Source organism: Tilletiaria anomala, assembly GCF_000711695.1.
Source record: "Tilletiaria anomala UBC 951 chromosome Unknown K437scaffold_73, whole genome shotgun sequence".
In the NCBI taxonomy this organism is placed as follows: domain Eukaryota; kingdom Fungi; phylum Basidiomycota; class Exobasidiomycetes; order Georgefischeriales; family Tilletiariaceae; genus Tilletiaria; species Tilletiaria anomala.
In genome coordinates, this window is record NW_013546949.1 from 81,786 (window position 1) to 94,176 (window position 12,391).

General features: G+C 54.5%; 5 protein-coding genes across 5 annotated transcripts; 2 read left to right on the top strand and 3 right to left on the bottom strand.

The window, feature by feature from the left end:
* The first annotated feature begins 1,441 nt into the window (after window positions 1-1,441).
* On the top strand, window positions 1,442-2,739 carry K437DRAFT_258027 (uncharacterized protein). The gene is made up of 2 exons (XM_013386498.1): window positions 1,442-1,705; window positions 1,782-2,739. The coding sequence occupies exons 1-2, from the start codon at window positions 1,548-1,550 to the stop codon at window positions 2,605-2,607; spliced, it is 984 nt and encodes a 327-aa protein (XP_013241952.1). The 5' UTR covers window positions 1,442-1,547; the 3' UTR covers window positions 2,608-2,739.
* Window positions 2,619-5,413, bottom strand: K437DRAFT_258029 (uncharacterized protein). Its single transcript, XM_013386499.1, has 2 exons — window positions 3,023-5,413; window positions 2,619-2,956 (listed from the first exon to the last, which is right to left on the bottom strand). The coding sequence occupies exons 1-2, from the start codon at window positions 5,345-5,347 to the stop codon at window positions 2,657-2,659; spliced, it is 2,625 nt and encodes an 874-aa protein (XP_013241953.1). The 5' UTR covers window positions 5,348-5,413; the 3' UTR covers window positions 2,619-2,656.
* Window positions 5,414-5,838: 425 nt separating this feature from the next.
* On the bottom strand, window positions 5,839-9,059 carry K437DRAFT_258031 (glycosyltransferase family 22 protein). Its single transcript, XM_013386500.1, has 4 exons — window positions 8,097-9,059; window positions 7,885-7,989; window positions 7,340-7,800; window positions 5,839-7,268 (listed from the first exon to the last, which is right to left on the bottom strand). Exons 1-4 carry the CDS (start codon window positions 8,652-8,654, stop codon window positions 5,876-5,878), a joined length of 2,517 nt encoding a protein of 838 aa, XP_013241954.1. The 5' UTR covers window positions 8,655-9,059; the 3' UTR covers window positions 5,839-5,875.
* A 186-nt stretch (window positions 9,060-9,245) lies between these two features.
* K437DRAFT_258032 (uncharacterized protein) lies at window positions 9,246-11,759 on the top strand. Its single transcript, XM_013386501.1, has 5 exons — window positions 9,246-10,018; window positions 10,123-10,847; window positions 10,934-11,128; window positions 11,212-11,277; window positions 11,389-11,759. Exons 1-5 carry the CDS (start codon window positions 9,526-9,528, stop codon window positions 11,686-11,688), a joined length of 1,779 nt encoding a protein of 592 aa, XP_013241955.1. The 5' UTR covers window positions 9,246-9,525; the 3' UTR covers window positions 11,689-11,759.
* Window positions 11,760-11,820: 61 nt separating this feature from the next.
* K437DRAFT_226403 (uncharacterized protein) lies at window positions 11,821-12,374 on the bottom strand (the record flags this gene model as incomplete). The annotated part of the gene is made up of 2 exons (XM_013386502.1): window positions 11,821-11,945; window positions 12,014-12,374. Coding segments are annotated over 2 exons (486 nt in total), but the record flags the coding sequence as incomplete, so codon positions are not given.
* Window positions 12,375-12,391: the final 17 nt, after the last annotated feature.

Here is a 12,391-nt window from a genome sequence, read left to right on the forward strand (position 1 = left end):
TCTATATTTCAAACCTAGCACTAGCGTGTTGCTGATCATGCTGTGATTCGTATTCAGTTTAACTATTGCCAACCCGCTACCCGCCGGCATGACGATCAACACGCTCGATACAGACATCTACAAGGCCGGCGCAGAGCCGACAACTCGCGCACAGGTCCAACACGCCGTATTTAATCCTCCATTCACGATCGGCGGCAAGAGTTCGGCAGTCTCAACGAAGTTCGACGTTCTGTTGACATATGGCACTCTGCTATCTCTTGATCTCATTGGCCACCCACTGAGCACGAGTAGTGTGATCGGGACCACGTAAGTCTGCGCTCATACCTGCGCTGTGTGGCCAGTTTATTGACCCGTATTGATGGATCCCTCGGCAGTGTTGAGGGCGGCTACTTCATCCCGGCGCTGCATTACAACCTTTACGACATTCCCACTTCTTACAGCATCACTGCCCTTGGCGGTGTGATCGATTTCAAAATCACAAACATCGCCGCTCTTCTCCAGCAACTCCTCGACTTCGCTAACACCAAGGGCGCGCTCGCTGAACTTCAGAGTGCCCTCGGAAACATCAGTAATGACGTACTTCAAAAGATTGGGGGAGATCTTAACTTGCAAAACCCTGTCACTCAGCAGGTGTGCAAGGATCTCTCGATCTTGGGCAACCTGGCTGCCTGCAAATCAATCACGAGCGCAGTTACTTCATCGTCGTCGTCGAATTCTTCAAGCTCTAACGGAATTCTGCCGCTAGTAGGCTTGACCCCCGGCAGCAGTAACGCCAGCAGCAATAACGCCAGCAGCAATAACGCCAGCAGCAATAACGCCAGCAGCAGTAACGCCAGCAGCAGCGCTGCGGCAAGAAGATAAGGGAAAAGACTATTGCGAATTCCTTGGACACGGGCTCCCCCTCTGAGGGTGGACAGTCCTTTACATAAACACTCTTTTTCATACCAAGTTAGTTGGAAAATGTATTTTGCTCAAATATCGTACCCGATTGTTTCTCTCAATGGCCTCGAAAGAGTGGCACTGGAAGAACACTGTTTGTCATCATCATCCCGTAGCCTCATGCTCTCGGCCAGCCTGAAATATCTGCTGTTGACTGAAGGGCACTGGGAGGCCTGTTCACCAAGTCGTTGCAGCATGACCGTGTGCTGGAGCCTGAATGTGAAGAAGTGCGCCAAGCTGCGTATGGCTTTGTTGACGCTGACGTGCACGTATATCCTGCATGGCGGGTGTTGCAGATTGGCGGACGGTGTTGAAGAGGACCTGTGATTTGCGCATGTGAGCATGATGCATGGGATTGAAAGCTGGGCGTATGCAAATTCAAGTGTGATGGTGCGGGCATGGGTGGGTGCCGCGTTGTCCGGATGATATGGACTCTTCCGGTCGCCACTCGAATTCTCGGCTGCACGTTGTAATACACTAATTGATTTGCGAATCGGCCAAACTGAGAATGATTCATAACAACGAAGAGAGAATCGTCTCCAATCTTCCTCTCTGGCAGCGTTCATTCTAGGAGAAGCTGTCGCCGTGCGTCTCAGCGCAATCTAGTTATGGAAGCCCGCTCAATATCTGTTCCCGAGAGCGGGAGGGCAGCGGTGACGGACAGCTTGAAGAGAATTTTGCCTTGCTTGCTTTCTGAACCTCCGCTTCTTCCTCTCGGCTACAAGGGACGGGATGTAGCGCTCAGGCACACTTTCCTAAACGCAGAGTGAGTCGTTTCTGTACTTTCCGTGTGATGGTAGGTGCAGACTATTCCAGCTGATTGTCATCGATCACGCCTGCAGTGTTAATGATCGCGAAGACTACCTACTTGGGGGCCGACAACCATGCGGCGCCACTTCTCCTCTCCAAGAGATAGACCGCCTCAAAAGTGTTCTAGAGTTCAATCCTAGTCTTGAAGTGGATGATTTCATCAAGAACGTAAAGTTCCGAGTAGGGCAATACGGGCTTGAGGTCGCAGTCGAGCTTGGAGCCCCAGAAAATGTCCAAGCGATGGTCATCGTAATTCTCGAGCAAACTTCCGCAGAATATCTTTCGCTCCCGCTTGGTATTCAAGCGGGCGCTGCCCAAGAGCAGGAGGAATCGGTCAGCTTGCGATACGCCGCCTTAGCACTCCCTGGTCACCTCCAAGGACCATGGTTCGCATCGCCTGAACGAGCCCTTGCTGCAGGTGACCAAGGCTCGGTCCGCTCCGCAGGCAAAGGCGATGATGAAGCCGAAGGGGAAGCATCAACACGCATGGACATTATTACATCTGCGGAGGATTTCTGGGCAGGTGTGAGTAGCGACGACGACTCGCCGGAAACACAACAGAGTCTGTCTGCGCTGAATGGCGCCGCAGGTGTGGCACAACGACGCCAGCGGAAACGCGAGGAAGACGAGGATTATTGGTCGAGATATGACTCAGTCGATACAGCCGTAGGCAACCCTTCAGATCCAGCAGCGCATCCGCTGCCTGCGCCACCGGAAACGGAGCTCGATGCTTCGCTTCTCATGAGCCTTAAGGGGGCCTGGAAATTGTTTCAACGCAGTGCACGAGCCCAAGTGTCAGATGTTGTTCTGCGAGAGCGCTTTATGGCACTCGCCCATCGTGCGGCCTCGGCAGAGTAGCGCCGGCTGTTGCTGGAATATGCATTATGCCCCTTTCCAAAATACATCACTACTGTCGCTTTCGGTCCTTTGGAACTTGATTTTGGCGCTGTTTGCGCTGCTTGAGCCGGCCCTTGAGCTCTTTCAAAAGCGCCACTATAATCGGCACGGACACGGGTCCGAACAGGGGTGTGTATACGGCATACTTGTGTTCGTCTGGGAAGTAAAGCTGCGTGATCATCAACGGATTGAAGAATGAATGAGAGGCATAGCGTGATGCATCAGAGGAGAGCTGTAACAGCTCTGAGAGCTTGCTTTTGCTATCCGTACAGTCGACAGTGGCCAATGTGGACGACAGTCGCTCCTCGATCTGTTTGGACCGCACTTAGGAAGTCAGCACTGACTCTACGGAAAGAGCCTCGTCGGAAGACCCCACCTGGTTCAAACACGCAATACTTTGACGAAAGTCGGCTTGTACGGTTTTGTCGACCCCCAGATTCTGCAGCTTGTCCACTAACTTGATGATGCTGTCCAGCGTCTCTATGCTGTTCCTAATGTTTTCCTTGATGCGAGCGATACCGAGCAGATCAACTTCGAACGATGTGACTGTTGGGTTGGCTGAAGCCGAAGTTGCTTGCGAGAGTCCATACGCGCTACGTGGCAGTCCCAACAAGGCGCGAAGATGGATATTCCACAGGGTGACCGCCTCCACCAAGCTCTGCTCTGGGAGAACGCCGTGGAGATCATTCGCCTCGGACGACTGAATCCCCTTGCGATCGAGCAGAACGACACCGCCCCACTGTGGGATGACCCAACTCTTTGACGAGCTGAAGTTGCCGGTCCGAGGGTCGCGAATACGCAGGGGAGCGTGCTTCGCGGACGGAACAAAAAGCAGGAAATGGAGTGTGCGGGGTTCGTCCCCAGCTTCTGCCAAGTTATCATGTGATGCTCCAGAAGCCGCGGGGAAGCGGCCGCGTTGCCGAAGCTCTCGCGGTAGCGATGGGGTGCTAGCACCAAGACTCCACTCTCCTGCATTGACAAAGATCTTCAGGTCTTCCATGTCAACCGCATAGTCATGGTGCACCGCGTCCGTCCTAACCTCCTGCATGAACCTGCGCAACTCTTTGCGGTACCTCCTTGGCTTCTCTACTTCATTCTCATCAGATAATAGAACCTCCCCGCCGTCTGCAGGCGAAGCATCCTTGCTATCGTCTTCATCGACTTCCACCTCCACCTCGCGTTCGACTTGAATGTACGAGGTTTGTGGCGTCAATGTGGTTTTGAGGTGCGGCTTGAATGCGAGTGGCGCATAGAAAAGCATCTGCGTCTCGATCTTGAAATCGTGAATACTTTGCTCCGAAAGGGCATCCAATATGTCGGAGAGGGACGACTGAAGGTTACCGGCAGCCCTGGGCTCTTCCACGCTGCTGACGCTTGCGCTTCCTCGCCTTCTGCGAGCGTGATGAGGACCGTCGTTTGACTGTCCTGCTGACCCCAGTTGGGCCTGGTTATGTAGAGGACCAGCGATGTCCCATGCCGTGTACGCGCCGCCATCGCTGGCATCTTCATGCACCAGGCTGAAGACCAGCTCCACCGTCTTCTCATGCTGGATCGCCTTGCCGGATTCAACTCCGGCTGGTGATGCACACGCTTGGGGCCGAGATGAGGCGGCAGACAGGCAGTACAGAGGAAAGACGTGGAGGAAGTTGTCGACGAGCGTTTGGGCAATGCCCACGGTCGAACGTTCGCTCTTTGAAATGGGGACGGCCAGATCATGTTGTGCTGCTTCTGAAGTGTCGCTTGCGCCCAAGTCTTCTCCATAGAGGTGTATCCGGTAGTCCAGCACTGAGTATGCTTCCATTGCCCCCATGGCGCGACGCGGTTGAAGGAGGGACGATGGTGTTTCTGCAAATGCCAGGTGGGTTTCGGCCTCATCAACTTCCTCTTTCAGACCCAAGTCCTTTTGGATCGGGTGCATATCCAATCTTTGCCGAAGCTCTTGCGCACTGGCCGCGCTAGATTGATCTGCGGCCAAAGCAGCAGAACTCATCCGCGAATGGTGCTCGTGTTTTCGTGACGGCCTGCGTTCTTCTTGCGCTTCTCGTGTCACATCTCGAAGCTGCTCCACATCGCGCTTTGCCGCCTGCCCGTGCTCCAGCGCGGTTAGCCGCTGACTCTCCACCATCGCCAAAGCGCCGGCATGCGCAACGCTCTTCTCATATGTGACAAGGAAGCGCACGCATGCTGCAGAGGAGACGTTCTGTGGTTGGGCTGCAACAGCATGTTGCGCAAGCAGAGCTGCGGACTCGGCAGAGAGCTTCGCAAGCAGTTCGAGTGTCTGCTCAGCTACCCCCGTGCCGCCAACCGCCCCTTCGCCTCGTGCTGAACCAGAGACAAGATCTTCGACTAAAGAATCGTGAATAGACAGATGGAGCCTGATGGGCAACTCGAATACGCAATGCTGCGCCGTCGCAGCATCGCCGAAGTGCGCTTGAGCAAGCCGATCGCTCCAGTTCGCAAGTTGAGCTCTAGGCAGCGGGAGTCGTTCAATGCTCGTCGTCTTCCACCACACCGGCAGCGCGAGCAGAATGGTGACCACAAAAGAGAAGATGATCCGAACCTTGCTCCTGTCTGACTGGAATGTCGAACGTGGCTTGGTCAAAGCAGGCGAAGAGTCGTCGTTGCTGGCTATCACCACGGCGTCTGCCAGCGTGCTTGCAGCGGGCACTGCGACACTGAGGACGCCTTTGCCGGTAGTCATGGCACAGTGTGGCGCGCCCCTTTGGAGGTCAGCGGTGCTCCCGTCGAGCTGGGGGGGCACGTTTGGGCTTGCTATCCATATACGAGCAGTCATGGGTGGCTCTTGCGAAAATGTGGTGGATTAACATGTAGAAAATGAAGCGTGTGAGTTGCGAGCGCGTGGTGAACACGGCACAAAACTCAAGTCGCGATCAAATAAATAGTATCTCACCTATTGGAGGGCTTCGGCCCTCCTAACGTAAAACTTGGAACAATACAGAGAAGATTAGCATGACCCCTGCATAAGGATGACATGTTTTGATCAGAAGAGTCGGTCCTTCGGGACCAAATATGTTTTTGCTACTCGTCGCAACGGAGCTATCTGCGGGATCCTAGCGTGACTAATGACGATCGGAACGCGGGCTCTTTTGTTTTGCTGCCCAATTGATCACAGCTAGTATGAATTGTCGCCGCTCTCTCGACGCTGTCGAACCACTCTTACAATATCATAGAGGCCTCGTTCTGTGGTGCCAACATAAATACATACCATTTACGCCCGCCACTCCCACACGACAATCTTGCCATTCCTCCTTGAGTCTTCATGTTTAAGCGAATTCCATCTCTTGAACGCGACCTTGTACCCCATATCCTCGAGCAAGCTTTCGACCGTCTTCGAGTGCCTCATGCCACCTCGCAGTGACCATCCTTGGTTCTCGACGGTTCCGGTCTTCTCGCACTGAGCGAGCAGCGCCTCGAACATAACCAAGTGCGACGGCCAAGGTATCAGGCCTTCTACTTGTGTTGCCACTGCGTGTTCAAGCTTCCTCGGCATGGGCGGGAAACTCGGATCGACGTTTCTGGGGAAATATGACTTCAAGAAGCCGACTGGATCCGCGTAGAAGACATCGGATAGGTCTTGGTAAACACCCGCCTGCATTTGTAGAAGGTCTACTGCGGAGCGTGGAGGCTCGCAGGTGATGAACCATGCTCTGCCAAGGTCGCCTGAGGTGTTGCTGTTCCTGGTTGTAGACCTTCCCTCAGCGGCCCCATTGACGCTGCCGCGGGCTTGCGCATCACCCGCCAGCGTATCGTGGACGCCTTCAAACTCGAGTTCAAGCTCGCGAAGATGCAGTGAGCTCTGCCACGGTGTGCTGTGGCAAGGCATAAGAAAGCCTACACTTTTGATGGGTGCGCGGCCACGTATAGCCCCCGTCAGCCCTTCATGGTGCATCTGACGCAGATCGCGCATGATAGACTCCTGACCGACACAGTGGAATAGCATGAGGTAGGCTGAGAGAGGCAGCTGGATCAGGATCAGCACCTGCGCTGGTAGCGGCCAACGTGCAGTGCCCAGCTGCTGCCATGCGAGCTGAACGTTGCAAAAGTGAGCTCGGACGGCTGTGCTCAAAGTCGCAAGTCCAGAAGGGTGAGAGGAAGAAGCTTTCTCCACTATCGACCGCGTGCGCGTAGGCGCCAGCTCCGGAGACGTACGTTCTGCTACTGTTCTTGCCGTCGTCCCCGCGGCAGTAGCTTTAACGCCTTTGAGTAAGCGTTTACGTGTCAAAGAGTATGCTGCAAAGATGTGCAGCAGCGGGAGTATAGGCTGCAGGAATCTGAACTCCTTGTGCCCCAGCAGGGAGTAGACAGTGACAATGAACATCGCCATCTCAGCCATAATCTTCAGCGCGACCTTCTCCGGATAACGCATCATCGCCTTGCTGGTGTCGAGTCGCATTGCCCGAGCCCAGCCCAGCAGTGTGTATGGCAGAAAGGCGAGGCAAAGTACAGGAAGCGCTTGGAAGAGGTAAAAATGCCAAGGATGCGAACCGTAGAAAAGGGAAACGGACTGCAAAACGTTGCGCTGCAGAAATGTGAGTGGCGTAAGAACTATGCGACCGTAATAGATGCTGTCGAGGGCGATGCTTGCGAGCAGGACCGCGCAACTGTGACAAACATGAGAAAATTCAGCTGTTAGCTTCACCTTCCGGAAATGCACCCTCTCGAGCGTGCGCACCCAATGACGACAGCATCAACAACTAAGGATCCGACGGTGATGGCGTTTTCGATCGCTTGGCTCGCCGTCGTGGCCCTCTTCATCTGAAGTGGCACGTACCGAGCCACGACATAGAGCCATACGAGGGCGTTGGTGGGGCGAACGACAAACGCCACTGCAGAAAGCAGCAAGCCTAGTCTTGTGATGCTGCGCTGCATGTTTTGCGCGCGGATACCACCAGGATCGTCGTCATCCATCTCCTTATCTTCATTTATGCGAGCTTCACTTGCTTTTGCCCCCCTGCTATTGCGCATCTCGTCGCTATCGCACTTGCAGTACCGTTCATGCGGTACATAGTCTGGATGTGCAATGGTGAGCGGCCAGTAGTACAGTGCAATGACCGTGAGGTTTGCTTCGAGCGTGTTGGAAAATGTGCGCACTGACGTGTAGAGCGCATATGGCGAGGCGGCTGTGAGAAGAAGCTGTAGAGACAGAGATCGAGGTCGCCGTCAGCCCCATGGCGTCGATGTTCATGTGATTCATATCTGAGCACCAAAGGAACTCACGGTGACGTAGGCTGCTAGCGGAGACACGATACGGCGCGCGAGCTTGAATGTGTAGAAATCGCCGAAAGCAGCGAAGATGGCTTGAGTCAGTCTTGGTGCCATTGTCTGAGTTTCGAAAATTTGGGGTTGGCAAGATGGTCACAATTTTGGAGTCGTTAGCTCAGGATGAACGATGAGATGCTTGAAATAGTCATATTCAGTGGTCAACTCACTAAAAGCACAGTATTGTCCAACTTGCAAAGCTTGAGGAGCCAATAACCAGGTACAAAGGCCAGCGCATGGGCAATGCTTCTAATTGGACCGTTAAGTAACCCTTGCCAGGCGCCAACTCTACCCCCTGCGGAGTGCAGACTATTGGCAATGGTGACGGAGGACTTCCACTCCCACGTTCGATAGCCATATCCGAAGACGATATGGTGCGCAATCTCTTGCGATTGCCAGTATTCGTCTGGTTGGAAGAATGTGCGGAGGAGCAGCGCGTGGGCGAGCCGGAAGATAAGGATCATGAGGAAGAGGGCCGTCGCACCACTGGTCTTGCTGATCGGAAGAGATGCTGTCAGGGCCAGACGCAAAGCTTGGGAGCTATCAAGGCGCTCATCGGCACCAGCCTTGGCGGCAGATCCGATCGAGTAAAAGACATCATCGTCGTAATCGTCGACGTAGACTAATCGATCTACCCTGTTGTCATTGGTGCATTCTGCAGCTTGTCGCGCACGGCGATCTGACCAATCATCCACAACACCAGCACGACCGGCTGTGCGAAGGCGCATGTTGTTGCCGTTACGGTTCCGATGATCGGCCCCAGCTTGCAAGTCAACAGCAGCTGTGCCTCTTGAACGGAGCTGAGCATCACCGGATATAAAGGAAGAGTTGGGTTCCAGCAGCATCCTTCTGGAATAATTGGAGCGGGTAACGAACTTTCAGATCTCGACTTGCTGCCGACTTTAGCAGCAGATGACGAAGTAACCATGCGGAGGGCAGGTTATGACATTACACCGTGCGGTCGTAGATTTGCAAGGTGCGACGAGTAAAAACGCCGCCAGTGGGGCTTTTCAAAGCTGGAACATTTGAGTTAGAGACCTCACAATCGGAATGCCAGAAGCCGATCTGCAACGCTGCTAGAAGTAATCTGCTGTTGCGTCAGCTCATCTCGTCGAGATCGTTGCCTTGTTTAGCACCTCGCCAATCACATCACTTGCGGGGGCCTGTAAGGATTGAGGAACAGACGACTGAAAACGGCGGTTCTGCGGGAGTGGTTGCACCGAATAGAACAGTGCACGCTACAACCGTCTCTTCTGTACACATCGCCCTCAAGTTCATGTAATTGAGACTCCACACAGTATCTCGCCAACATCACTTCAAGCATGCCAATTGGCAACGGCTCTGTTGACTCAGCCAGATCGAACGGGCTGCGCTTGGTATGGAAGAGCGTGGGAGTAAGTCGTCGGATTAAATGCCCACGATCATCCATTGACGGATCGGTTGCAGGATTCTGTTGAGCGCTGATCGGTGCAGAGTGGACCGCCTCATTCCCGCGCCGACAGGAGCAAGCGCACAGCTCAACGCCACGGCAGCTTCAGCTTCAGAGTGCCATGCGGTAGCACGCTGTGGATTTCATGGTCCCAGACATCCCGAAACACCATGGTATTCCTCCTCTTAGACAGCTTTATCATTCTCGCAGCCCGCCTGGGACTGTTCATCGGCTGCAAGACCATCGCGCTTCCCCTGTTGTACGGGCAGGCGCGTTATGCTGCACTCGAAAGCAGCAGCAGCGGCTCTGCAGCTCTGCTGACGTCTAACCTGGCCACGGATACCGATACATCTGATGGAGGACAATCAGGTAATGGCTTGCCTACACCAGCGACATCAAGCGCCACACGCGGCTCGCTGCCATCATCTGCCGCGGGCACAGCATGGCGCACCGTCGCGTCACGCCGCGAAAGACAATCGCTCATCGCGAAACTTGCTTCCCAATCATCCCTCGTAGCCCTACTCTTCAGCCTCGCGCTCGAAGAAGTGACGATCCTCTTTGTGCTCGTCCTCCTCGATGCTACAGGCTACAGCAGACGCCTGCTCTGGGCTAATTGGAATGCGTCGCTGCTCACTACCATCGCATGCGTGGTTGTGCTGCTTCGTGAGTAGGACTGGGCGTTTGTAGAGCGTGTACAGATCAACTGACATACTTGACATGCCCCTCATCCCCAAATAATCGAAACACAAATGCGATGTAATGGGCAGCGCTCGGGGCATGCCTGCTCATCACGACACAAGGTCGTAGTTCCTCACTGCCACGCAGACTACTCTTGTCCATCGTACCCTACACGCTCTGGCTGCTCCTCTTCCTCAAGGTCCCACTTCCTGCACGACAGGCAGCCGAAAAAGTGCAAGATGGTCTCTTTGCCTGGCTATTATCATCTGCCCTTCTCCGTACAGCCGTGCTCGGCGTGACGCTCGTCGCGCTGCTTTCCGGCAGCGCAGCGATGGCAGCCGCATGGGATGCATGGGCCGATCTGCAGCTCTTCCGCGCCTCGTCCTCTTCTAACTCCCGCAATGGGGGCCGTCGAGTGCATTCGAGAAGGATGCTGGTGACGTCGCAGGATGTGGAGAATGCGCAGGCGAGCTTCAAGCGGATGCTAGGCGACCTGGAGGAGAAGCGCGTCATGGTCGAACATCTCGAGGCAGAGGAAGTTGCACAACGCTCTTCATCGACATCCGCTGCCACCTCTTCGTCCCTTTTGGGAAGGATGAATCCGTGGGGAGCCGGCAACATCAGAGTGAAGGAGATCAAAATCCTGCGCGCAGAGATTTGGGCGCTGGAAAAGCTTGCCCAAAGTATGCGCGATGATCTGGACGCGCTGCGAAAGCGCGAGAGACGCGTACAGTGGAGCAAGACATGGAAAGGTCGACTGATGATCGGGATTGGCTGGGGGTTTGCGGGATACTGTGTGTTTCGAATCGCCTTGGTGGGTGCGAATACAAGCACAACTGTGACATCGTCCACCAATGCTCACTTTCAATTACCCGTGATATGTGTTTGATGTATCCACAGTCTCTCCTCTCACTTCTCACTCTCGGCTACCGCGACTCCACCCCGCCCGACTTCATCTCGTATGCGCTCGCATCTCTACTCCATCTTTTTGACATCCACGCGGACATTTCCGTCTGGGCACGTCAGATCTCGCTGCTGTTCATCGGCGTACTGATCGCCATGCGCATGCGTGCTGTATTGGGATATCTCAGTTCGGTAGGTCCAGGCCCGAGCGCGCCCCTGAATTCGCACATCTGAAAAGAGACTCGCTGAATCTTATGTGCTGTCCTGCTCATCAGGCATTCAAAGCTGCCTCTTCAGGTACGAGCTCAAGCTTCCTCGTCCTGTTCTTGGCGGAAATCACCGTGAGTGGGACTAATCTGATGGGGAGACACTCCTGGCGGCGCAATTACAGGCTGAACTGACTCCCGATGTTGCATTTCCAACGTTGCGGCAAACATTTACGATGCGATCAGGTTATGTATCTTCTCGCGACGCTCATTCAGCTACGGACGTCTGTGCCACCGGTTCAACAATCGCCTTCAGCTTCGCATGTAGCACCGCCTCCGCTCACAAGAGATGACACCGCCGGTGCCAGCGGGGAGCAGGGCCTTGACGCACCGCTGCTATCCTCTCTGCCTTCATTTCAAGTTGTCTTTGGGAGCCTGTTCGACTCGGCCTTTCTATTATCGGCAGCTGCGACGGGCGTCGTCAAGTGGCTGTCATATTCAAATGAATTTGAAAGTAGTGGCACGTTGCTCGACGACCGGGATTGATGCGTTAGATGCAACAGTGGAAAGTTGTATGCTTCAAATTTATAATGATATTTCATGCTGGAGACGCTGCAAGCCTGCTGGGGCTTTGCTCTCCCCCATTGGATTCAGACCGTACAATTGTGTTGGTGGCGATTACCTCTTCTTCCGGACTGAAGCAAGCGATGCCTTAACTACGTATGCCGCTTTGGCGCCGGTCGTGACGGCCTGGTATGAGTCGTAAAGCAGGTACAGGGGTACGAAGACCCATACAAGGTTCACTGCGGAAGCAAAGTGGGTTCAAGTCATCGATTCAAGCACGAGTCCTTCCAAAAGGGACCAGACTCACTGAAGCAGAGGTACACGTAAAAGAGCAAAAAGTCGCTCGAGCCGATGAGAAACTTGTTTCCTGTCAGCCACTCAGGAGAGAACGTCATGAAACCTCCGTAGATCTCGCCTGTGCTCAACACTATCGCCCAGAAGTGGTATCGCGGGTCGTTCTTGGTGAGCAAGTAGGCGCAGTACGCTGCGATCGGCCCGGCGCCCAGCACGGTTAGGATCTCAATTGAAACACACGTCGGGTCCGCCCAGCCCCAGCGTTGGTCGGCTTTGGCGTAGTCCTTCCAGAGGTTGGCCAGGAATGATTTGGATGCGTTGACCGTGCGGCCGCCCGTGGAGAGGTAGAGCCAGGAGCCTTCAACTGGTCCATGTTTGTTTCGGCAAGGGG